This window comes from Macrobrachium rosenbergii, chromosome 59 (assembly GCF_040412425.1).
Source record: "Macrobrachium rosenbergii isolate ZJJX-2024 chromosome 59, ASM4041242v1, whole genome shotgun sequence".
Classification (NCBI taxonomy): Eukaryota; Metazoa; Arthropoda; class Malacostraca; order Decapoda; family Palaemonidae; genus Macrobrachium; species Macrobrachium rosenbergii.
Window position 1 is genome coordinate 6,727,230 of NC_089799.1, and position 24,312 is coordinate 6,751,541.

Below are 24,312 nucleotides of genomic sequence, written 5' to 3' on the forward strand. Positions count from 1 at the left end.
CAGCATCCCAGTCTAAAACTCGCCTCACACGCTCACTTCCGACAGGCAGTATGCGCCTTTCACGGTCCTGACACCTTTGTGACATCTCTGCAAACGTTCTGTTGCAGCACGAATACGCTAACACTCTCAAAAGTTCAACAAAGCACGTCTGCGTCAAAATATCGCTCCCGCAAGGTGCTGCTCTGATGCTCTCTGATGCGAGATGGGGGAAATTCGCGCATGCGCGTCTGGGTGACGCTCAGAAACAAAACAACAGCAGGATCCGTGAACTCCCAGCATTTGCCGAGGCGCGGGATTTGAAATCTTCCGCAAACTAGGCCTACAATTATTTTTCCGCGAATATTTAAAAAAAGCATTTTCAGTCGACGTTTGCAACGTCCACTCGGCATTCGACAGACAATTTTGGACGACGTTTAAAACGTCCAACAGGCGTTTAAGGGTTAAGCATTAATTCTTTGTCTTCTACTACTACTACTACTTCTTCATTATTACATTAACATTAGTGTGTTGTTATGATTGTCATTGACATTCTCATTACTAGTTCCACTTTCACAGTTTCAGGACTATTAAAAACTTTTTTTTTTTAAGACTGTGGTCTTATACAATGGGATGTCAACCCTTTAGTCATACACATTTGTTGATGAAAGTGAGTTGGGTTTTGACCAGGATATGGTAATCTTTTATGATAAGAATCTTGTTTTAGTTTTTAATAGTGTGAAATTTTTTACACCAATGATATGCTATATATTTTTCTATTAAATGTTAGTCATAATTGTTTTGATTTTGTGTTTTAGTGCCAGAGGAAGAGGACGGCGAAGACTTTGAGAGACGACCAATCCCAACTTTTGAAGCTAAGCTTTCTTCTGAGGGACATCAGTCCTTTTTTGAACCCCCAAGGGAGGTTAGTTTAGCTAAAACCTTAATAATGGGTAATCATACTAGAAGTTTAACTGGAGCATTTTACAGATCAGTAAGAATTTGGTAGAGTTGAATGTATTTGATAATTGTATTTATTTCGTATAAAACACCACAAGTTTGAGAAAAGAATATATTTCACAGTTTGGAGGGATCATGCTCTCTCTTGAGTATGGAAAGCACTGGTTAGATGATGTAATGTCCTGAAATTGTTTGTGACATATGCTCCATTCCTTGAAACTGTATTGTTTGCATATCCTTTTTGCTGAAAAATCTTTGTCACATGATTAGGTACTCAGGATTAGAGAAACTAGTCTCCCCCGAAGTGAATCTTTCGGTTTGTGTCATTTGTGACTTATTAGTTATGTGGTCTCATTTGTAAAATGTGTCTATATTTGAAATGTTGCTGTTTTATGAATCATTGCTAATATAGTTACGATTGCGTGGATTCACTTATTTTAGTTGTATTTTGTTTTTTTTTTGTGGAATTTAGGAAGTAATTCCACCCCCTCCTGAATTTCCTGAAGATCCTTGGCAAGCTTTCTTAGACTACATGGCGGCTACCGAAGGGCATGATGTTCAAGTCAAGCTGGGCCAGGAAGGCCAGGTCATTGAGCGAGGCATGCACAAAGGAAAGGGCATCGCCGTGTTAACCAGTGGTGGTGACTCACAGGTCAGTATATTTTTCATGAATGCATCAAACTCAACAGATGAACAGAAATATTATGGAAGAGAAATTTGATTTGTTTTGTCATTTAAATTTTCCCATTCCATTTCAGGGTATGAACTCAGCTGTGCGTGCTGTTGTGCGCATGGGCTTGTACGTAGGTGCCCGAGTTTATTTTATCAAGGAAGGTTATCAAGGTATGGTTGATGGAGGAGATAATATTGTTGAGGCATCGTGGTCATCAGTGTCTGGAATTATTCACAAGGTAATACAGTACAGTATAATCTATTATGGAATATTTTTCTCTTGGGCTCATTTATATGCATTGATATGATGAAGTCTTATATCACAGACGAAAAATTGAATGGGAATTTGAAGAAATATTATTTGGACATAAAGATATATGGATGAGGCTCTTAAATACAGGCAGTCCCCAGTTATTAGCGGCATGACGATAACCAAAAATCGCTGATAACTGAAAATTGGTGAATATCGGCGCTTACTGGCGCCAATAAGCTGATATCGGCACCGATAAGCGGGGATTGGCACCTCTGTTAGGTGGATATCAGTGCCAAAAATCCAGTTATCGTTGCTGAAAATCCAGTTATTGTCATCGCTAGACAAGCACCGTAAAACCGGATCGCTGATAACCAAGGCCACCGATAACCAGGGACTGCCTGTATTTGTTTTGCCAAGAGAAGACACATAAATTTGTTCTATATCAGCAAAATGAAGCAACTCGCAACATTTTTATAATTAACTGTGGGAAAATTAAGAAATTGCTGATTTGATACCTAGGTTTCAGTATCTGATTGTTGGTTTCTGTGACAGAAAATGTGGTGTCTGTGACAGAAAATGTGGTGTATGAAGTGTTCTAGGTAGTCTACTGTTCAACATTTTAAAACAGTTATCATTAGACAACCTCTTTCTGTTATAATTAAAGCATTAAATAAATCAGCAAACCATTCGTTATCGTGTAACTGCTTCACTAGTTATTTGTTGCTAGTGATATGAGAAGAGAGTGATTTTGCAAATGTTAAGACTAATTGAATGTGGAGAGCAAAGAAGTATAGAGGTTATGTGATTTAGTCCTTTGAGAATGTAGTAGCAATAATTCACTTGTGTAATGCATAATAAAATGAAAATGAAAAAGTTGCAGAATTCATCCATGAAAGTCACTTTTGGTGTGCTAGATTACTTGCATGTCTGTGATTATATAGGTAATTCTCTAATGCTGTATTGAAATTTGAGGCAAGTGTAAATTTTACTCAATTATAAATGAATATTTCAGGGTGGTACAGTTATCGGTTCTGCCAGGTGCAAAGACTTCCGTGATCGGGAAGGTCGTATGAAGGCTGCCAGGAATCTGATTAAACATGGTATCACCAATCTTGTAGTGATTGGTGGTGATGGCTCCCTCACAGGTGCTAATCTCTTCAGGCAAGATTGGACAGCTCTTTTAGCTCTCCTTATCAAGAAGGGTATGTAAATATTATTCTTTTAGCAATGACATTTGTGTTGTAATCAAAGCTAGATTTTAGTGTTCAGTGTTGGACTTTAAGGGTGTGCTCATCGTTGAATTTATTTGATAAAATGACAGAAGAAATGTTGGACTTTCTAATAATGAGACTATTACTACCTGTATTGTTTAAGTCATTTTGACTTTATTTTCAGGTGAGATTACTGAAGAAGAAAGACAGAAATACAATTCCATAAACATTGTTGGTATGGTTGGTTCCATTGACAATGATTTTTGTGGTACTGACATGACAATTGGTACAGATTCTGCCCTCCATAGAATTATTGAAGCTGTTGACGCAATTACATCTACTGCCTATTCTCATCAGCGCTGTTTTATCTTAGAAGTTATGGGCAGACATTGTGGGTAAGTTTTGGATTTATCATCAACAGTTTATTTGGTGGCTTCTGATACATTCCCAAAAGTTATGCATCTGATACATAAAACATAAATTTGTTTATGCAAATTGTAAGGCAGTGTTCAGTAACTGTTTTGAGTCTAGTCATTATATCAATAGCACTTAACTGAAGGTTTGAATCTGAGTAGAGGTAGGGCAGCAAAGTTAAAGTGAAAAATGTAACAAAGGGAAAAATGATATTTTTTTTATGTACAGTTATGAACAGTTTTCAGTGTAATTCATTTTTAATCCCTTATCAATCCTGAAGGTTTAAAGTCAGGGTAATAGGTAAAGGGTTTTCTTTGTAAGGTGTCTTGATACATACTTTTAACTGCTGGGTAGTTTATTGCAACTTGAAACAGAAATCTGGATACCTAGAGCCTTTAGCTCTAATCTTTGTCCATAAAAATGTGACATAGATATCCCAATTACAGTCATGCATTGCTTTAATTTCATATGTTTTGGGTACTAAAAGTGATTCAGTCTTTGATCCCTTTAGTGAATTAATCACAACAGTTCTGATTATGTAGATCTTTTTAAATTCTTGAAGTAAAGCTATAAGGTTTTGCTTTCTGTTAACTCAAGTTTTGAGTTTAAGATGGTAAATGAGGTCCTCTTTAATGTAATCATTCATTATTTAATTCCTGAAGTGACTTGCTATATAAGTTGAACTGTTTTACCTATGATAAAGAAAGGTCACAAAGATAAATTCAGATAAACTCAGTACCCAGTTAGTATAAACCACTGTAAGGACATATATTGGAGTACATGTGCTGTGTTGGAAAATTAAAACTACATTTTTACTCTAAATTTGTAATGGTTGTGTTTTAGCTGTATTTTGATAGTTCTCCTTAGGAGGGAATAATTGAAACCTTGTGATAGTCATTGGGTTTCTTCCTGGGATGTGTTTGCAGTAATTTCAGATATTTTTATAGGTTTATAAATTCATGGCTGGCACAAGAGTGTAGCCATTTTTTCATTAGTTGTACTGGCAATATATTAACCCTTAAACGCCGAGCCTCTATTTACGAAAGTGTCTGCCGTATGCCGGCGGCGTTCAGGAGTTAGTGCCGAAGCCGAAAAAAATTTTTTCAAAAAATCACAGCACGCTTAGTTTTTAAGATTAAGAGTTCATTTTTGGCTTTTTTTTTTGACATTGCCTGAAGTTTAGTATGCAACCATCAGAAATGAAAAAAAATATCATTATCATATATAAATATTGAAATATATGACAGCACGAAAAAAAATTCATATATAATTGTATACAAATCGCGCTGTGAGCAAAACGGTTAAAGCTAATGAGTTATTTTTTTTCTTTGTATTGTACACTAAATTGCGATGATTTTGGCACATAACAAATTGTAAAACGATCAAAGCAACACAGAGAAAATAACATCACAAAATGATGCATGAATTCGTTACGCGCAGATGTAAAAAAAAGTTTTTTTAAAAAATTCACCATAAATCGAAATATTGTGCTAGAGACTTCCCGTTTGTTGCAAAATGAAGGTAATTGATTGAATATTACTAGACTGTAAGTGTTTTAGCTTACAATTGCAGTTTTCGACCATTTCAGTCTAGTTAAAGTTGACCGAATGTCAAATTTTTTTCTATTTATCATGATTTATATGAAAATATTTCAAAACTGATAAAACTACAACCATGAGTTATTTTTTGTTGTATTCTACATGAAATTGCACACATTTTCATATATAAAACTTTATGTAACGACTAATATAAAACGATGCAAACATTACGACAAAGTGACGAAAGAATTTCTGAGATGTTCGGCCAAGTTACCGCGTGGACGTAAGGAAAAAGTTTTTTTCAAAAATTCACCATAAATCAAAATATTATGCTAGAGACTTCCAATTTGTTGCAAAATGAAGGCAAATGATTGAATATTACTAGAATGTAAGAGTTTTAGCTTACAATTGCGTTTTTTTACCATTTTGGTCAAGTCAAAGTTGACCGAAGGTTGAAATTTTTTGTAGTCGACGTACGGTACGTCCGCTCGTCACCCGACAGACAAGTTTAGTCGACTTACGATACGTCCAGTCGGCGTTTAAGGGTCATTTGAGATATTCTACCTCTAAAGCACATTAGTCAAAGATGTCGATAAACTCACAAACTTTGGCTCCAAGTACACGAACTTTATAATATTTGCTTCAAACTTGGAAATAAAATTATACTGTCACATTCACAAATCATCTATGGATAGGTTGTACTTTGCAGTAAGCAGCCATATTCTGTGCATATGCAATGTTGCAATGGTAGATAAAAGTTCTGAACCCATAATTAGAAACATGACACTGAAGACTGGGAAAATTAGTACTAGGGTTCAAATATTTGTTTAAAGCACCCTACATTTTATGAAAGGGAATTGCCAAGCCAAGATTCAGTTGCCAGGCAGAATTAAAAACATAGAAACCTATGTAATGTATAATAGAAAAAAATCAACAAAGAAAACAAGAACAGTAAGTTAATACGAGTTACTGTGCTAATTTGGAAAGGGACTTAAAAAACAAACTTTGGAAATGTGGGCGATGTGGTTTTTTTTGTCTTTCTTCTTCATACAGCCAACAAGCTGATGGCTGATGTTAGTGCTAGTGTATCTTGTCTCAGATTATGTAATAATGAAGTTTTATTTATTGAAATCCTATATCCTTTTAATCTTTTCAGTTTTCAACATTTGCTCATGCATGTCACTTTCAAAATTTATCCTTATACTCACATAACATTTTATGAGTGCATCCATTCATATAAATGTAGCCCTAATTTTAAAACTTGTATTTCTTGTAATTTAATGTCATGAAAGTGTAGGATAATTTATTGCCAAGCTTTGGTATCGTATATATTATTGTCTTTATGTATACCATGATTATTTAAACAGAAAATTTTCTCATTACCTTTTAATAATCTCAAAGGAAGACAACTGTTGCTGTACCATGAACATAAACTAACAGTATTTATTCTCTTATTCAACCATTCAATTTTCAGGTATTTGGCCCTAGTGGCAGGTTTGACATCAGAGGCAGACTATATTTTCATTCCTGAAAATCCCCCACCTGAGAATTGGGGGGAGAAGCTCTGCAGTAAACTGCAGCAGGCAAGATGGCATTCATTCCTTTATATTTTGTTATTTTTGGTAGCTTGCAGCACTCAACTGATTTTCATTTCAGATCTCTTTCTGCTTCTCTCATCTACTGCTGTAGATTTACTCATGAGCTGTCAGCATGGCTTTGTCTTTTCTATGCATTTTCATTACTTTGAATTAAATTGGAGCTAGTCATCATTTAATAATCGTAGAAAGTAGGTAGACAATGTAGATTAGTGTTTTAAGTATTGGTATAGAAATGTTGTACTTGATTGGCAATAGTTTTTGTCTTAAACCACCTATTAATAGGATTTACTATAGGGAATGATTATTAATGTAGATCAATAACCTAACTCCACACAGCTGAAATTACTGCCAGAGAAATTTAGAATGACAGGTTTTCTTGTTAGCATTGGGAAGTTAGGCAATTTATTATGGAGAGTTTTGCATAATGGTTAACTCTAAACCACTTTTGAGAAATTGCATTTCCTCAGTTTCTTATTTGTGCAATTACATTAGGAGGCACTCATGGTATTCATGGAGTCTGGCACTTATATGTTTTTTTCTCTTCATTTTAGAAGAACTGGCAAATGTATTGTTAAATGTTAATTTATAAATCTGTTAACAGGATGACACAATCATGAAAAGTGGGGGTTATTGTGTAAGACCTGAGTATCCAGAGGTCTCATGTATATCAGTGCCAGTACCCAATTATTGGTGCCAATAAGCAGAAATCGGCAGTTTTCAGCTCTGAAAATTACCGATTTTCGTAGCTAGACAAGCTCCGTAGAACATATATATATACATATGTATATGGGAGCTGATATCCACTTATACCTCACTTGCTAGCCATATGGGTTAAGCGTCCACTGTAGTCCTGAGTTTTTGTCTGTCGCTGGCTCGAGCCCACGGGACAACGAACTTATTATCAGCTAAAAAATTCCCCTTCGGTAACATATATGAAAATATATTATTTCCGAGGTAGAGCGAATTGGATATTAAAGGACGTTTGTAGCTTACTGATTGTATATGAATCACGGTGATGTGATAAAAAGTCATAATATGGCTGCGTGCGACAAATGCACTACACGGTTAACATGGCAGAGGTGGGTGGATATCGTCTCTAAATACAAACACCTGAGTTCGACGGGAGATTTGTATATGGGAGCCGATATCCACTTATACCTCACTTGCTAGCCGTGTGGGTTAAGCGTCCACTGTAGTCCTGAGTTCTTGTCCGTCGCTGGTTCAAGCCCACGGGACGACGAACTTATTATCAGCTAAAAAAGTCCCCTTCAGTAACATATATGAAAATATATTATTTCCGAGGTAGAGTGAATTGGATATTAAAGGACGTTTGTAGCTTACTGATTGTATATGAATCACAGTGATGTGATAAAAAGTCGTAATATGGCTGCGTCGGACAAACGCACTACACGGTTAACATGGCAGAGGTGGGTGGATATCGTCTCTAAATACAAACACCTGAGTTCGACGGGAGATTTGTATATGGGAGCCGATATCCACTTATACCTCACTTGCTAGCTGTGTGGGTTAAGCGTCCACTGTAGTCCTGAGTTCTTGTCCGTCGCTGGTTCGAGCCCACGGGACGACGAACTTATTATCAGCTAAAAAATTCCCCTTCGGTAACATATATGAAAATATATTATTTCCGAGGTAGAGCGAATTGGATATTAAAGGACGTATGTAGCTTACTGATTGTATATGAATCACAGTGATGTGATAAAAAGTCATAATATGGCTGCGTGCGACAAATGCACTACACGGTTAACATGGCAGAGGTGGGTGGATATCGTCTCTAAATACAAACACCTGAGTTCGACGGGAGATTTGTATATAGGAGCCGATATCCACTTATACCTCACTTGCTAGCCGTGTGGGTTAAGCGTCCACTGTAGTCCTGGGTTCTTGTCTGTCGCTGGTTCGAGCCCATGGGACGACGAACTTATTATCAGCTAAAAAATTCCCCTTCGGTAACATATATGAAAATATATTATTTCCGAGGTAGAGTGAATTGGATATTAAAGGACGTTTGTAGCTTACTGATTGTATATGAATCACAGTGATGTGATAAAAAGTTGTAATATGGCTGCGTGCGACAAACGCACTGCACGGTTAACATGGCAGAGGTGGGTGGATATCGTCTCTAAATACAAACACCTGAGTTCGACGGGAGATTTGTATATGGGAGCCGATATCCACTTATACCTCACTTGCTAGCTGTGTGGGTTAAGCGTCCACTGTAGTCCTGAGTTCTTGTCCGTCGCTGGTTCGAGCCCACGGGACGACGAACTTATTATCAGCTAAAAAATTCCCCTTCGGTAACATATATGAAAATATATTATTTCCGAGGTAGAGCAAATTGGATATTAAAGGACGTATGTAGCTTACTGATTGTATATGAATCACGGTGATGTGATAAAAAGTCATATATGGTTGCGTGCGACAAATGCACTACACAGTTAACATGACAGAGGTTGGTGGATATCGTCTCTAAATACAAACACCTGAGTTCGACGGGAGATTTGTATATGGGAGCCGATATCCACTTATACCTCACTTGCTAGCCATGTGGGTTAAGGGTCCACTGTAGTCCTGAGTTCTTGTCCGTCGCTGGTTCGAGCCCATGGGACGACGAACTTATTATCAGCTAAAAAATTCCCCTTCGGTAACATATATGAAAATATATTATTTCCGAGGTAGAGTGAATTGGATGTTAAAGGACGTTTGTAGCTTACTGACTGTATACGAATCACGGTGATTTGATAAAAAGTCATACATTATATATATATACATATACATTATATATATATATATATATATATATATATATATATATATATATATATATATATATATATATATATATATATATATATATATATATATATATATATATATATATATATATATATTATACATATACATACACGTATATACATATATATTGTGACGAAGTGTCCAGTGTCTGCTCTTCAAATCAAACCTGGTATCTAAATGCTTGATATTTGATTACCAAACTTACCATTTATTCGACAATCATAGTTACCTCACAACAGCCAGACACCTGAACCCTCATCACACATACAAAACGACTGATTTCTCTAAAGGCAACAGTGATCCCTTTTAAAACTTATCAATCATGAAAGAAAGCAGATTAAGTTCGTTAAACAGGTGTGAGGTAAAATCTAAGGGCATCACTCCAGTAGTGTTATAAAAGTTCAAGTATTTCTATTTATTTCATTTCCCTGGTTCGAGCTCACTTCAATTACTTGAAGGAAAACATCTCACTTGTCACTCTATCTCTAATTCAAATCAAAATTACTGGTGGGTCAACAAATGAAACTCTGAGATAGTAATTTTAAATACAAAAATTTATTTTTAAATTCAAAGATTATACATGATATTAACAGTCTTAGGGAAATTATTATTGCTTGGAAACAAAACAAAATTGGATAAAATCTGAATTAATCATCAGTCAAAATTAAATCAGAAATTAATTTATTAATTAATCAAAAAATTATTCAAGTCAAATTTAAATTGTTAAGTAACAAAATTTTAATTCCCAAGTGTTAAACAAAATAAGGCAAATAAATCAATCATATAAAAATGTGGATACAAAAGACAGAAATATACTCTGTAAAAATTAAATATCAAGAAATGTAAAGCAAAAATTAAGGCAATAGCAAACACACCAAGAATATATATAATTTTCAAAAGACAAAGCATAAAACATATAACATAAAAAAAAAATATTAAAAAAGGGAAAAAAGTATTTTTATATATAATCACTGTAAATATTATTTTTAGTGCACTAAAGACCAATAATTATGTTACAATACCTTGGTACCAAATGCTTCGTGTCTTTAATCAGGCGCCGTTACACGCACTTAATAAAATACACTGTTCAGATAACTCAGACACATTTACTAAGGAATTAAACAGTTAAAGGTTATGAGTGACCATCGTCTACCAAAATATCAATTACGTTACAACAGGACATACGAAGTCCCGAGAGCGAGCGAGCGAGAGAGAGAGAGAGAGAGAGGGAGAGCAAGAGAGAGAGTACCGCTTCTCTCTTCTCAACACGGCTATAGGTCTCAGAATGATCCCCTTCGTAAGGGCGTCTTAGACGCAGGGCAGAGCATGGCCCTACGAGTGCATGAATGGGTTTTTTAGTTGAGATCTATATTTTAAAAACTCTTTAAAAGCGATAATTAGACAGAGAGTGGAATCACAGCTAACAATAATATTTATCATTATATAGTTTCAGAACAAGAGAATCTCTAGTTATTAAAATAAGAATGAAAAATATCGTCTCATGGAAAATTCCTGAATGGTGTTAGGCAGCTTACGTAATGGAACTTTCCACCCAACAGTGTTTTGATCGAGTCCAATGGAATGTTCCACCCAACAGTGTTTTGATCGAGTCCCAATGGAATGCGTCACTTCAGCAGTTCGAAAACTGACAAAACAAATCGCGACTATACAATGAACAACGGCTGCCTGTCTCTCTCCGCCCACGCATATGTCCTCTCTCGACCCATACAGCATTTAATCACTGCAACTTTACATTAACTCTGTTACGGCATATGCGCATCAGAATACAAAATTATACAGCATACAACAACTCACACATACACATGGGGAGATGACTGCATTATGAAAACCACAGCATAAGAATATATATATATATATATATATATATATATATATATATATATATATATATATATATATATACATACATATTATATATTATATATATATATATACATACATATATATATATATATATATATATATATATATATATATATATATATATATATATATATATATATATATATATATATATATATATATATATATATATATATATATATATATATATATATATATATATATATATATATATATATATATATATATATATATATATATATATATATATATATATATATATATATATATATATATATATATATATATATATATATATATATATTATATATATATATATATACATTTATAATATATATATATATATATATATATATATATGTATATATATATATTATATATATATATATATATATATATATATATATATATATATATATATATATATATATATATATATATATATATATATATATATATATATATATATATATATATATATATATATATATATATATATATATATATATATATATATATATATATATATATGAATGGTTTTAGGAGGCAAAGAGACCCTTTTTGCATAGGCTTTTTAAAGTGTATCGATATAACAATACAAAAATTCTTAAGCTTTTCTATTGTTATAATAATACACTTAAAATACCTGCATAAAGAAGGATCTCTTTGTTTACTGCATTTGTCAGAACAGGATTGGTCTTGTATGTTACAAGCCATCCTTTTAAAATCGGTAAAATATTCCGAACTTTACAAAAAATGATTTACTGTATGCAAAATCAGCACCTTTCTGATTGGTACATCAGTTTGGTGATCTAAGTAAGTCGAATGTATTTTAGCCAGGTATCATATTTTACTGTTAGAACTTCCAAACTTCCAGTTGTGCTGAACTATTTACTTGCATTTCCTTATTTTGATGATTGCTTGGTTGATTGATTATGAATCTGCCGTCACAACTGCCAAAAATTTATTTGATAGGAGAGGAGTATAATTCCTTTGTACTGAAAGTATAATGAGACCTCCCTGTGAACTGTTTTTATTTTCCCTTATCATCCATGCTAAAAATTCAAGTCCTGTTTTTTAAAATTATTATGCATTAATGCTATGGCTATTATGAAATAACAGTGCATTTACTTTTTGTGGCATAATCTTGAAGTTTAGATGCTTGGAGGTAGATCTTTTATTATAAAGGAATTAACTGCAATTTATTGAATTAGAATTAGAATTTTGCAAATAATGACATAAGAGCTGACCCTATTAAAATCAAGTGCTCAGACTCAGTAGGGTGGCCGAGCCTTGTAATAATAATAATAATATAATAATAAAAATTAAGATGATGAGAGAAATAATGGCTAGAATCTCCTAATCACATCAGGAAGGAAAATCTTAGAGCAGGGGTTTTCAACCTGGGGTACGCGTACCCCAGGGGGTACGCCAAGGGTCAGTTAGGGGGTACGCTCTCCCCACGGGTGTTAGGGTTAGGGGCCTGGCCGCCCACTGACTGCATAGCCACAGCTAAATAATTATCAACAATTTTCTTTATTTTTATGGAATTCTTTGTGTTTACAATATTGTTGGTTATGTCAGGAGAGTTGTGTACTTACTTCCCTTCAGTACAGTCCTTGCAAATATACACAATGGAATGTTTTTCTGCGTTTGTTTTGTTTTCTACTTTATACAAAGTGATGGGGCTACATTATTGACATTAAAAGTACCCAAAATGGTACGTGGGGAGAAAAAGGTTGAAAACCCCTGTCTTAGAGGATAATTCCACTGTCAAGTCATTGTAGCAATAAATTTAAAGGTTATTAAATGCAGAGCTTTCAGAAGCCAGCACAATATCCTGTCAACTTCTTGTTAATTTGAAATTGGCAAAGAAGTTTCAAAGGCTATTTGAATTTTATAATTCTTCATTTATTACCACTGAATAAATCTCCAGTAATATAATAATAATAATAATAATAATAATAATAATAATAATAATAATAATAATAATAATAATAATAATAATAATAATAATATTTTAATGAACCAGATTTTGTACATGCCACAACAGGGGAGATTTTTATCAGAATTATTTGTAGTGTATTGTAAAACTGATACAATTTTCTCCTTATGAAACCTGTTTTTTCTGAATGCTCATGTAAATTTTCCCTCTTACATCCTCCCAAAGCTACCATGAGAATTTCTGGATTACAGCATTGACTGGAATTTACCCAGCTAGCTGTGTTTGATATTTGCAGACTTTTGACTTACTACTTGGTATTTTTTATTATTATTTCTTCTATAGTACATATTAGGTAGTTTACTGGACTAATATTTTTAGGAAACTGCAGTATAATATAACCTCCTAGATTTTTTTATTCCTAGTGTATTTATTTTTTATCTATGTATTTATTTATTTCTTCATTTTTTGTACATTTTTCGTAGACTCTGATGTGTCAGACAACTTTTTTAATAGGGCCTATATTACCCTTTTTGTCACTACTTTTCTTTCTCTTGTTTTTGGTATCTAGTTACCTCAGCCTCTCTGCAGCCATTGGCTGTGAAGCTGATTATATGTTTATACCGGAGTTTCCTCCTGCACACAACTGGGAGGAGCTGCTCTGTCAGAAGCTGGAATCGGTAATGTACTTGGAGGTGTTTGAGTGTGCTTTCATACCCTGTCTTTTTTTTTTTTCACCATAATTTTCTGATGATGATAATATAAAAGTTATCTCTTTCCACAAAAATAAGAGAAAGGGTGTTTGAAATTCTACTTTAGCCAGATTTCTGGAAAATTCAGTGCTAATAGAATTTTTTCAATCTTGTGGTATTGCTTAAGGAATATGTTATAAAATTATATATTTTGTCAAGATCAGTTATTATTATCATTATGATGATTATTATTGTTCATAAAAATCTAATAATAGCATGAGTCACCAAAATGGCAAAGAAATCCACAGTGGTGTAGATGTAAATATATAGCTTAGAAATATATATACAAGAGAGAGCTTTTGAGAACTTGCTTGATTTTCCTTCTGATATCAGTTGTTATTATGATTATTATTATTATGAATTTAAATATCTATTAATAAAATGATTAGAAAACTACAGTTAACTAGTCTTAAAAAAGCATATTTTATTGTAGTATACTCTATATGGTAAATTTATATTATTTAAGTATACCATATTAATCCTTCATGTTAATATTATTTTATTGAGAAAACCTTATTGAAATATTGAAGGGTTAATGTTATGAAGATAATTAGCATCCTAATTATTTGAAATTTATTTTCTAGTTTAAAAGTAATTTATTTAACCTGTTGAGCTAAATTTGGTTTTTTTATCTTTATTATTTTATGAGAGAAAAGATACAAGTCAAAGAGAGAGATGTTTGTTTTAATTTATTTTTTTCTATGATATTTTTAATTGAAATAGAAAATAGGAAGTGGTAAACACTATGGGATGATGATGATGATTATTATTATTATTAAGTAGCTAATGAGTACTAAAAATGGAGCAAATTGAAGTTAAAAGATGACAGACTACTTAGCAGGACGAGACTAAAAATTGTTAAAAGAGTTTGAGGCTGCAAGAAATGCAGCTGTGGCCAAGGGAACGTTCCAAAATCTTCAGTTCCATCTACAGTGTACCACAGAAGGCATGCTGTCATTGGTACTCATAATTGCAATAATGCTTCAAGCTCATAATTAAAAGTTAACACCATGTACTCATAATTGCAATAATGCTCCGAGCATATAGTTAAAAGTTAACAAGATTTTTTTCATTTGTAATTCTCAGTTTTTGTTCTAGACAGGGATTGCACTTGATATTGGCAGGAAAGGTGTTTTTTATTATCACTGTAATTTGTGTATGTAATTAGTTTCAAAATTTTTCAGTTTTTGCACTGTCACCTGTTATCAGGCAAGAAATTCTACAATCAGTAGACTGTGTATTCATAAATTGCAACTGTTTTTTTTTTTTTTTTTTCAGCTTAATGCGTTGTATGTCAAAAGTGTAGTCTTCAGATTTTAAAAAGAGAATACTACCTTTAATGAAAGCCTTGTCTTGAGTCCTAAGGAATGAGATAGGAAAATTTTCATCATTCATTACAAAAAGTTTTGTTTTAGTTAAATCTCATACTCCCCAGCTTTAGGTTTACCTCAAAAATTATCATAGACAAAAATACGTGCCCAGCAACTCTGATATTGCCTAATCAGAAAATTATGGTATTGGTTTTGTATGTCATTTAAAATCATGGTGTGGAGTTTTCTTCCTTAATTGTGTTTTCTTTTAAGTTTTCTAATTTCATTAAGTTTTCAAAATGAACGAGAAGCCCAACAGCCTTTTTTGGGCGCAAGGTGTTGTTCTCCCAGGTTTCTTGGATTTCCATAACAAACATTCAATCAACAGATTTAATATGAAGATGGTTTCCCATCAAGAATGAATTGAATTTGTTGGAAGCCATTCCTGATATTAATTTTGCTGTGGATTCACCCATTCATATTTCTTTTCCCTTCACCTGTCAGTCATCATCTGTTATTTGCTTCCAATTGTGAATCTGTCTGTTGTTCATGCCAACCCTAAATTATTGTATATCTGAAGTTGGAGTGTCATTCTTGTAATTTATTTTATTTCATTCATTTACTTATTTTATTGTTTCTTATTTTCTAGTTTCTTAATATTGTCTGTGTGCCTGGCTCCTTGATCGTCTATTTATTTGTCTTTTACCGTAAATATTCTTTTTGTACATGCAACTTACCCGTCAGATATATACTTAGCTATAGTCTCCGACGTTCCCGACAGAATTTCAAATCTCACGGCACACACAACCGATAGGTCAGGTGATCTACCTTTTCCGCCGCTGGGTGGCGGGAATAGGAACCATTCCCGTTTTCTAATCAGATTTTCTCTGTCGCTGGTTCCGGCAACATCTGTTGTTGGTTCCTCCTGCTTTGATTTTCGTTTTCTCGCTTGCTGAGGATCTTTCGGACTGATTTTGGTGACGTATTGGATTTTTGGCTTGGCATACGCTATTGTGGACTGTTTTTTGGATTTGCTCTTGGTTTGTTCTGTTAAGATGTCTGATATAACTGTTACACCTGTGTTTCGTGTGTGTGTTAGGCAAGAGTGTAAGGTGAGGTTGCCGAAAGCTTCGGTAGACCCTCACACTGTATGCATGAGGTGTAGGGGGAATGATTGTTCTTCGGACAATAGGTGCAAGGAGTGTGAGAAGTTGTCTGGTCAGGAATGGAAGGTTTTGACTTCTTATTTGAAGAAGCTTGAAAAGGATAGAGTTAGAAAGGCTTCCTCTAGAAGCTCGAGTAGGTCTCACTCTGCTGAGCACGATTTAGAGATTAACACCGTAGGCTCTCCTAATCCTTTGGTTTCAGCCCTTCTCCCTTCACCAACCTGTGGATTCATCTTCTGAAATGGCTGCGATGAAGGCGGAAATCCTTAGGATGAAATCGCAACTGCGTGCGATGAAGGAAGGTAGGAGTGATAGTGATATGTGCAGTGTCCCCAGTGCAGTGGAGGGGGCGTCTGATCGGCTCCGCATTGCTCCTAGGCCTAGACCTCTTCCAAACTCCCAGGACCAGGGGAGGAGGAATGTCGAAAGCCGCAAGGAGGATGTAGAGCATCCCCAACGATCAGGCGTCCCTTCGGCAGATCCTGTCGTTGCGTCCCAGGCTGCCTTGGATCGCCATAGAAAAGGCATCCTGAAGAAGTGCTTTTCTTCGTCTGACTCATCTTCTCCGAGGCGCGGTTGGAGTTCGGCTGAAGAGTCACGCCCTTTGAAGAGATCCTGGAAGGCTCCTAGAGTAGAAGTTTTGGACTCGAGCCCTGAGCGCTTCCCGGAGGATTCGCCTATTGTCAGGAAGAGAGCTCGGAGATCCCCCTCCTCCTCTCCAGCAGGAGTTAAGGAGTCGACGAAGCAAATTTTGGTCGGCCTCCAGGAGCAGTTATCAGCGCTTGTAGGTTCTCTCTCCAAGGATACCTCGTCTCGTAGGAAGGATGACTTTCTTCCCATCAAGAGTTCCAGGAAGTGCCCTTCTTCGAGTCGTCGCTCTTCTCCTGTCAAGCCTCCTTCTAGCAGCAAGCTTTCTTCTTCTCGAAGACGCTATTCGCCGAGCAGGCGCTCTACTCCCAGCAGGCGCGCGTCTACCAGGCGCTCATCATCGGAGGGAAGCGCCTCTCCTTCTAGGCGCTCTTCGCCTTGCAGAACCTCTCCTTTGGACAGACGCTCTTCTTCTTCCAAGCTTCTCTCGCGGGATAAACTCCCTCCTTCCAGCAAACACCGCTCTCCTTCCAGGCGTTCTAGCATTAGGGCCCCCTCTCCTGGCAGGCTCTCTTCAGTGGACAAGAGCCTCTCTCCTATCAGGCGCCATTCTCCTGGCAGGCGCTCTTCGTTGGACAGGAGTGCTTCTCCGTCCAGGCTCGCTTCTCCTGATAGGCGCTCCTCTTCTTTTAAGCCTTCCTCCCCGCCTGCTCCTTTGGAAGAAGTCTCTGAGGAGGAATCTCCTAAAGACGCTGGAGTTTCGGATTACTGTATAAAAGACTGGCTTCTGTGCTGATTCAGGAGTTTGGAGATTCTCTTTGCCATGCTGCCCCTCCTTCTCCGGGATCTTTATGGGACAGTACCAAGTCAGCAAGACCCTCCTCTTTTGTCAAGATGCGCCCTACGATCTCTATGAGGAAAGCCTTTAAAGGAATCAGAGAGTAGATGCAGTCTAAGAAGGAAGCAGGCAAGACGGTTTTCTCTTTTCCTCCTTCTAGGCTTTTGGGAAAGTCTGGAATTTGGTACGAGACCAAGGAGCCTATGGGGTTGGGTCTCCTCATCAGCGGACGAGATTTTTCAAATCTGGTAGACTCCTCCAGGAGGCTTTCTCTTGCTTCAGCGAAGGCGACTTGGGGAATGTGCGAACTGGACCATCTCCTCAAGGGCCTTTTTAGAGTTGTGGAGGTGTTCAATTTTATGGACTGGTCTCTTGGGGCTTTGGCCAGGAGGACTCGAGACCCTGAATTCCTTTGTATGGATGATTTTGTGAGCGTGTTGTCCTGCTTGGACAAAGCGGTGAGGGATGGTTCTGCGGAAGTCGCTGCCTTATTCGGAGCTGGTATCCTCAAGAAGAGATCGATCTTCAGCTCTTTCCTCACCAAATCCGTATCTCCTCTCCAGAGGTCCTCTCTTCTGTTTGCTCCTCTTTCGCCCCACCTTTTTCCTCAAGATACGGTCAAGGAGATTTCTCGTTCATTGTCGGAGAAGGCCACCCAGGATCTTTTGGCCCAGTCATCAAAGAGAATGAGACCTGCTGTTCCTTTCGCCAAGAAGGAGAAGGCTCCCTTTCAGGAGCCCTTCCGAGGGGGACCTTCGTCAAGAGCCTCCTTTAGAAGTAGAAGACCTGAGAGAAGAGGAAGGTCTTCCTCTCGCCCGATTAAAAGGACTAAGTGAAGAACGAGTACTCCAGACGACTGTGGGTGCCAGACTGTTGAAGTTCGCCGAAGTCTGGGCACAGAGAGGGGCGGACGACTGGTCCCTCTCTATTCTAAGAAGAGGTTATCTCATCCCCTTCAGGGAAAGTCCTCCCTTAACATCAACTCCCAGGGAGTTATCTGCCAGTTACAGGGATCCCGTCAAGAACCAGGCTCTTCTACTAGCAGTAGATCAAATGCTGGAAAAGGAAGCCATAGAACCGGTTCAAGAGCTCCATTCCCCAGGGTTTTACAATCGGCTTTTTCTGGTGCCGAAATCCTCGGGGGGGTGGAGGCCGGTTCTGGATGTAAGCGCCCTGAACTTCTTCGTTATCAAGACAAAGTTCAACATGGAAACTACCTCTTCGGTTCTTTCTGCTCTTCATCCAGGGGATTGGATGGTCTCCCTGGACCTTCAGGACGCTTACTTCCACATTCCCATTCATCCCTCGTCAAGAAAATTCCTGAGGTTCGTGATTCAGGAAAAGTTTATCAGTTCAGGCCCTGTGCTTCAGACTTTCGACGGCCCCCCAAGTGTTCACGGGCATTTTAAGGAATGTGGCACGCTGGTTACATTTAGAGGGAGTGAGGATCTCGATGTATCTCGACGATTGGCTCATTCGAGCCAGTGTCGAAGGAAAGTTGTCTGGAGTACTTGTCGATCACCCTAAAACTGACCCAGTCCCTTGGACTCTTAGTAAATCTAGAGAAATCCCAGGTTGTTCCGCAGCAGAGCATTGTTTACCTGGGGATTCTGATGGATTCTCGGGATTTTCTAGCTTTTCCATCCCGGGAGAGAAGAGATCGCTGCATAGGGAAGCTGACAGTCTTCCTAAGGAAAGAACATTGTTCCGCGAGGGAATGGATGAGTCTGCTGGGGACCATTTCCTCGCTGGAACAGTTCGTCCCCTTGGGAAGACTTCACCTAAGACCCCTTCAGTTCTTCCTAAAGGAGAGTTGGGACCAGAAGTCTCAGGATTTAGCAGCTTCTTTCCTGATTTCGGACAGTGTAAAGGAGGATCTCTGTTGGTGGTTAGACCCTCAAAAATTAAACAAAGGACTGTCTCTTTGGTTACCGAGCCCTCACCTAGTGTTGTTCTCAGACGCCTCGGAGTCGGGATGGGGAGCAACACTCGGATCGAGAGAAGTGTCAGGCACCTGGAAAGGAGACCAGGTAAACTGGCACATCAACAAGAAAGAACTGTCCGCGTGCATCTAGCGCTCATCCAGTTCGAACTTCTAGTCACAGGACAGGTGGTTCAAGTGAACTCGACAACACTACTGCCCTGGCTTATATAAGGAAACAGGGAGGAACACATTCCTTCTCCCTGTACATTGCAGCAAGGATGTTGCTGTTATGGGCGGAGGAGAGGAAGATCAGACTCCTCACCAGGTTTGTGCAGGGGGAAAGGAATGTGAGGGCCAATCTCCTCAGCAGAAAAGATCAAGTCCTACCCACGGAGTGGACTCTCCATTCAGAAGTCTGCGGAAAGCTGTGGAGCCTGTGGGGAAGGCCGAATATCGACCTCTTTGCAACCCACTGGAATGCAAGGCTGGAAAACTACTGCTCTCCGGTCTCGGACCCGAGAGCAGTTGCAATAGACGGTCTTCTCCTAGAATGGACTGGGTTAGACGGGTATGCTTTTCCCCCATTCAAGATCTTGGGAGAAGAGGTAAGGAAGTTTGCGTCGTCGGATGGCGCGAAACTGACCCTGATAGCTCCGTTTTGGCCAGCTCAAGATTGGTTCACAGAGGTACTGGAATGGATAGTAGATTTTCCCAGATCGCTTCCACACGGGAACGATCTTCTCAAACAGCCCCACTTCAACAGATTCCACAAGAATCTCCCCGCTCTCAATCTAACTGCCTTCAGACTATCGAAGGTCTGGTCAGAGCGAAAGGTTTTTCGCACAAAGCTGCGAAGGCTATTGCCAGAGCCAGGAGATCCTCAACCTTACGCGTCTACCAGTCGAAGTGGGAGGTCTTTAGAAGATGGTGCAGGACCTTTAAGATATCCTCTTCCAGTACCTCTGTGACAAACATTGCTGATTTCCTTCTCTACCTGAGGGAACAATGCAACCTCGCTGTACCTACAATTAAAGGTTACAGGAGTATGTTATCCTCAGTATTCAGACACAGAGATCTGAATATCTCTGAAAATAAAGACCTTCACGACCTCATAAGGTCTTTTGAAACGTCGAAATCCATGACTTCGAAGCCTCCCAGTTGGAATTTAGACGTAGTCTTAAAATTCCTAATGTCAAAAGAAATTAGAACCTCCTCAACAAGCTTCCTTCAGGGATCTCACCAGGAAGTCACTGTTTCTCTTTGCCCTCGCCTCAGCTAAGAGAATAAGTGAACTACAAGCCTTAGATGGTAGAGTTGGTTTTAAGGAAGATTCGGCGATATGCTCCTTCAAACCATTCTTCTTGGCGAAGAATGAAAATCCTTCTAAACCATGGCCAAGAACCTTTGAGTTAAAAGGTCTCTCGTCAGTGGCAGGGCAGGAGTTGGAGAGGACTCTATGCCCTGTCAGGAGCCTTAAATTCTATCTGGAAAGGAAGAATCTACTGGGAGGATCAGTTGAAAGTCTTTGGTGCTCTGTCAGGGATCCTTCTAGAACGATCTCAAAAAATGCGCTATCTTTTTTTATTAAGGACGTCATCAAGGAAGCGCATATGTCTTGTGAGGATGAGCACCTCAAGCTCCTTAGAGTAAAAGCACACGAAGTGAGAGCCATTGCGACATCCTTGGCTTTTCACAAGACATTGTCTCTCCAGTCTCTTATAGAGGCGACTTACTGGAGATGTAATTCAACCTTGATCTCACTATTTGAGGGATGTCAGAGTTACGTATGATAAGTGCTTCTCTCTAGGCTGCATTTATCTTCGGATTCGGTGCTGGGACAGGGAGTTGAACCTAATCCTATATAGTTAGCTATTTCGATTGTTTTTTAATACGTGGTGATGTGTTTTTATGGTTGGTTGGAAGTGGGCGTTGGAGTAACCCCCCTTTCAATTCTTATCACTAACAAGGTTAGGATTGGTCAGGTGGTCGGGATTAGTTGTTATGCTCCTTGTTAATTTTTTTGACACCTAACTCTGTCATGTAAGAGGATAGCCCCATTGATATGATTCAGGTGTAGGCTCTGTCATGTAAGTGGGTCAGCCCCATTGACACGATCCATAATAGGCTCTGCCATGTAAGTGGGTCATTCCCATTGGCACGATCCAGAAGGGCTGTCAGTCATAGGTCACTTCCTCGCTGAAGCTCTTGAGGCAAGCAGACTCACAGACAGTATCCATGAAGTCTTCTGCCCAATCAGGTAAGAACCATGGTTTTTTTGTTTATCCTACAACATATGTTCTTTCCCGTTTTTTAGTTTTTTGCTATCTCTTGCCCTCCTCCAAGGGTGACAATCAGCTAAGTATGAGGAGACAGGTGGAAGAGAAAATCTGATTAGAAAACGGGAATGGTTCCTATTCCCGCCACCCAGCGGCGGGAAAGGTAGATCACCTGACCTATCGGTTGCTTGTGCCGCGAGATTTGAAATTCTGTCGGGAACGTCGGAGACTATAGCTAAGTATATATCTGCCGGGTAAGTATGTACAAAACTTTATTTTATCATAAAAATATCATGTTAAAAGTAATTTTAGAAAGGTTACTTACTCTGTTCAGAATTTAATGGCATGTAACCAGGGTATAATATTCACATGCAATATTTGAGATTTTGACTCATCATGGTTACATTCCATTATTTATCCCAAGAAAATGGGAAGTTATAGTTTTTGCCATATGGCTTCATGAACGGATTTCATAACCTTGATTTTATTAGTTTATTGCATAAGTTAGAACCTATTTACATGAGTAAATGTTAAATACTCAAGTTTGAAATTATATCTGTAAAGAGTAATTAGACTTTTATCTTGAATTACTAGGTTTGGCTCTTAGTGCTAACTTACTGTGAAAATAATACTGTATTGCATATGAATGCTAGTTGATTGTAAGATGATGGTAAAGCTGTTTTACCTACTTAATTTAATGATTATTTAGGTATTACTTATACATTTGTATATTTTTACCCTTATATATATCTTATTGAAAGGCCCAAGCTTGGGCGTTGGGTATAAAGGGTAGTCTGAATTTAAGTTTGTGCTTTCTCTAATTGGTAGTAATAGCTCCTGTTTTACCAATTTATTTTAATTAGAGGTCATGTTGAAAAGAACGATTGCAAAAACTTCTAGGTTTCTAGGGTAAAATATTCTCTAATTTTTTCATAGGCTTCATTTTGGACAGAGTAGACTTACTAGAGCATGCCTGTTAGTTATTCCAAGACTTAATGTAATTCATGGTGTTCTCATGCTTGGAATTGTTTTGTTGTTGCATGCTGGTTTTTTTTAAACGTAGCAATGCTGATTAACATCTTTGTATGCCGATCACCCATGCTTCTAGGGTTTATATTCTTAACTTTTGTTGTGCAGTAGTACTGTAATTATATTCTTGAGGGGATTATTTACCATCTACATAAGGTTAACAGCCTGAATACTTATTGGGCTATTGCTTAAAAGTTTCATGTATTTAGTCCCATCTATTGAAAGTGAAATTTTCACATTCAAAGCTCAAATGAGGTAACAACTTGTTAGCATCACACGATATAAAATGGACATTCATTAAAAACATTTAAATTATATTAAGGTACGAACTATGCACAAGATGCTAAAATCATAAGCTTAAAGAAGGAACACTGGAAAGGTGTACACATTCAGAAAACCAATACTGTATTGCAATTACATAGTTGTCATTTGTGAGGCTGGCAAGCAACAGGCAATTCCAGCAAATTTACAGTACCATTTTATCACTCACAGAAAAGCACTAAAGTGAAAAGGGCTGGAATAATTAAATGTAAATGAGAAAACGTGGATGGTTGCAAGTGCTGGAAAAGTGACTCCCTGTGAAGCTAATTGAAATAGATACTGAATATTAAAGAAAGAGCTGTTAACGGTGCTACAGGATCACAAAAAGTGAGGTTTTATTTAATACATATCTATGAGACTTCATTCTTTTATCTAAAAGAAAAGAGGTGATCGTGGGAATTTCTGGGAAACAAATATGGACCTGTATATGATTAATGGGAGTGTGATGAAACGAGTTTGTTATTACTGCTTTTTATACATTAAACAGTTTTCAAATTCAGTAATGTATATTATAGTATAAAGGTTCGTTTGCAGTGGGCTATTGCATAAACATATCTAAATGGAATGTTGTCAACTTCATTTGTTGATTTTTTATATTTAGTAAGCTATACAGTTATTGTTCTAGGCTTTAGTTACTCCTGATGAACAGTTTTTGAACACTTCATTTGTATTTAGAGTTCTGCAGTGTTTTTTTGTGAATTTTACTTCATTTCAGTCCTGTTAATTCTTAATTTTTATTTCTGTAGGAAAGATCCATGGGTCAGCGTTTGAACATCATCATTGTAGCAGAAGGTGCTATTGACATTGAAGGCAATCCCATTTCGGCTGAGGGTGTCAAGAAGGTAA

The 24,312-nt window shown here is 37.2% G+C and overlaps 1 protein-coding gene across 25 annotated transcripts in view; it reads left to right on the forward strand.

Moving 5' to 3' along the window:
- The window catches only part of Pfk (ATP-dependent 6-phosphofructokinase), a 65,256-nt gene that overhangs the window by 25,179 nt on the left and 15,765 nt on the right, over positions 1-24,312 (forward strand). For 13 of the 25 annotated variants that reach the window (XM_067102328.1, XM_067102323.1, XM_067102319.1 and 10 more), the window contains 7 exons: positions 795-901; positions 1,409-1,588; positions 1,695-1,847; positions 2,874-3,063; positions 3,257-3,467; positions 13,834-13,942; positions 24,213-24,308. In XM_067102328.1, coding sequence (XP_066958429.1) covers positions 1,469-1,588; positions 1,695-1,847; positions 2,874-3,063; positions 3,257-3,467; positions 13,834-13,942; positions 24,213-24,308 — 879 coding nt within the window. In that variant the 5' untranslated portion in view covers positions 795-901; positions 1,409-1,468. Of the gene's footprint in view, positions 1-794; positions 902-1,408; positions 1,589-1,694; positions 1,848-2,873; positions 3,064-3,256; positions 3,468-6,498; positions 6,608-13,833; positions 13,943-24,212; positions 24,309-24,312 lie in introns of all 25 variants that reach the window. The other 12 variants (XM_067102327.1, XM_067102330.1, XM_067102314.1 and 9 more) reach the window with 1 other exon arrangement.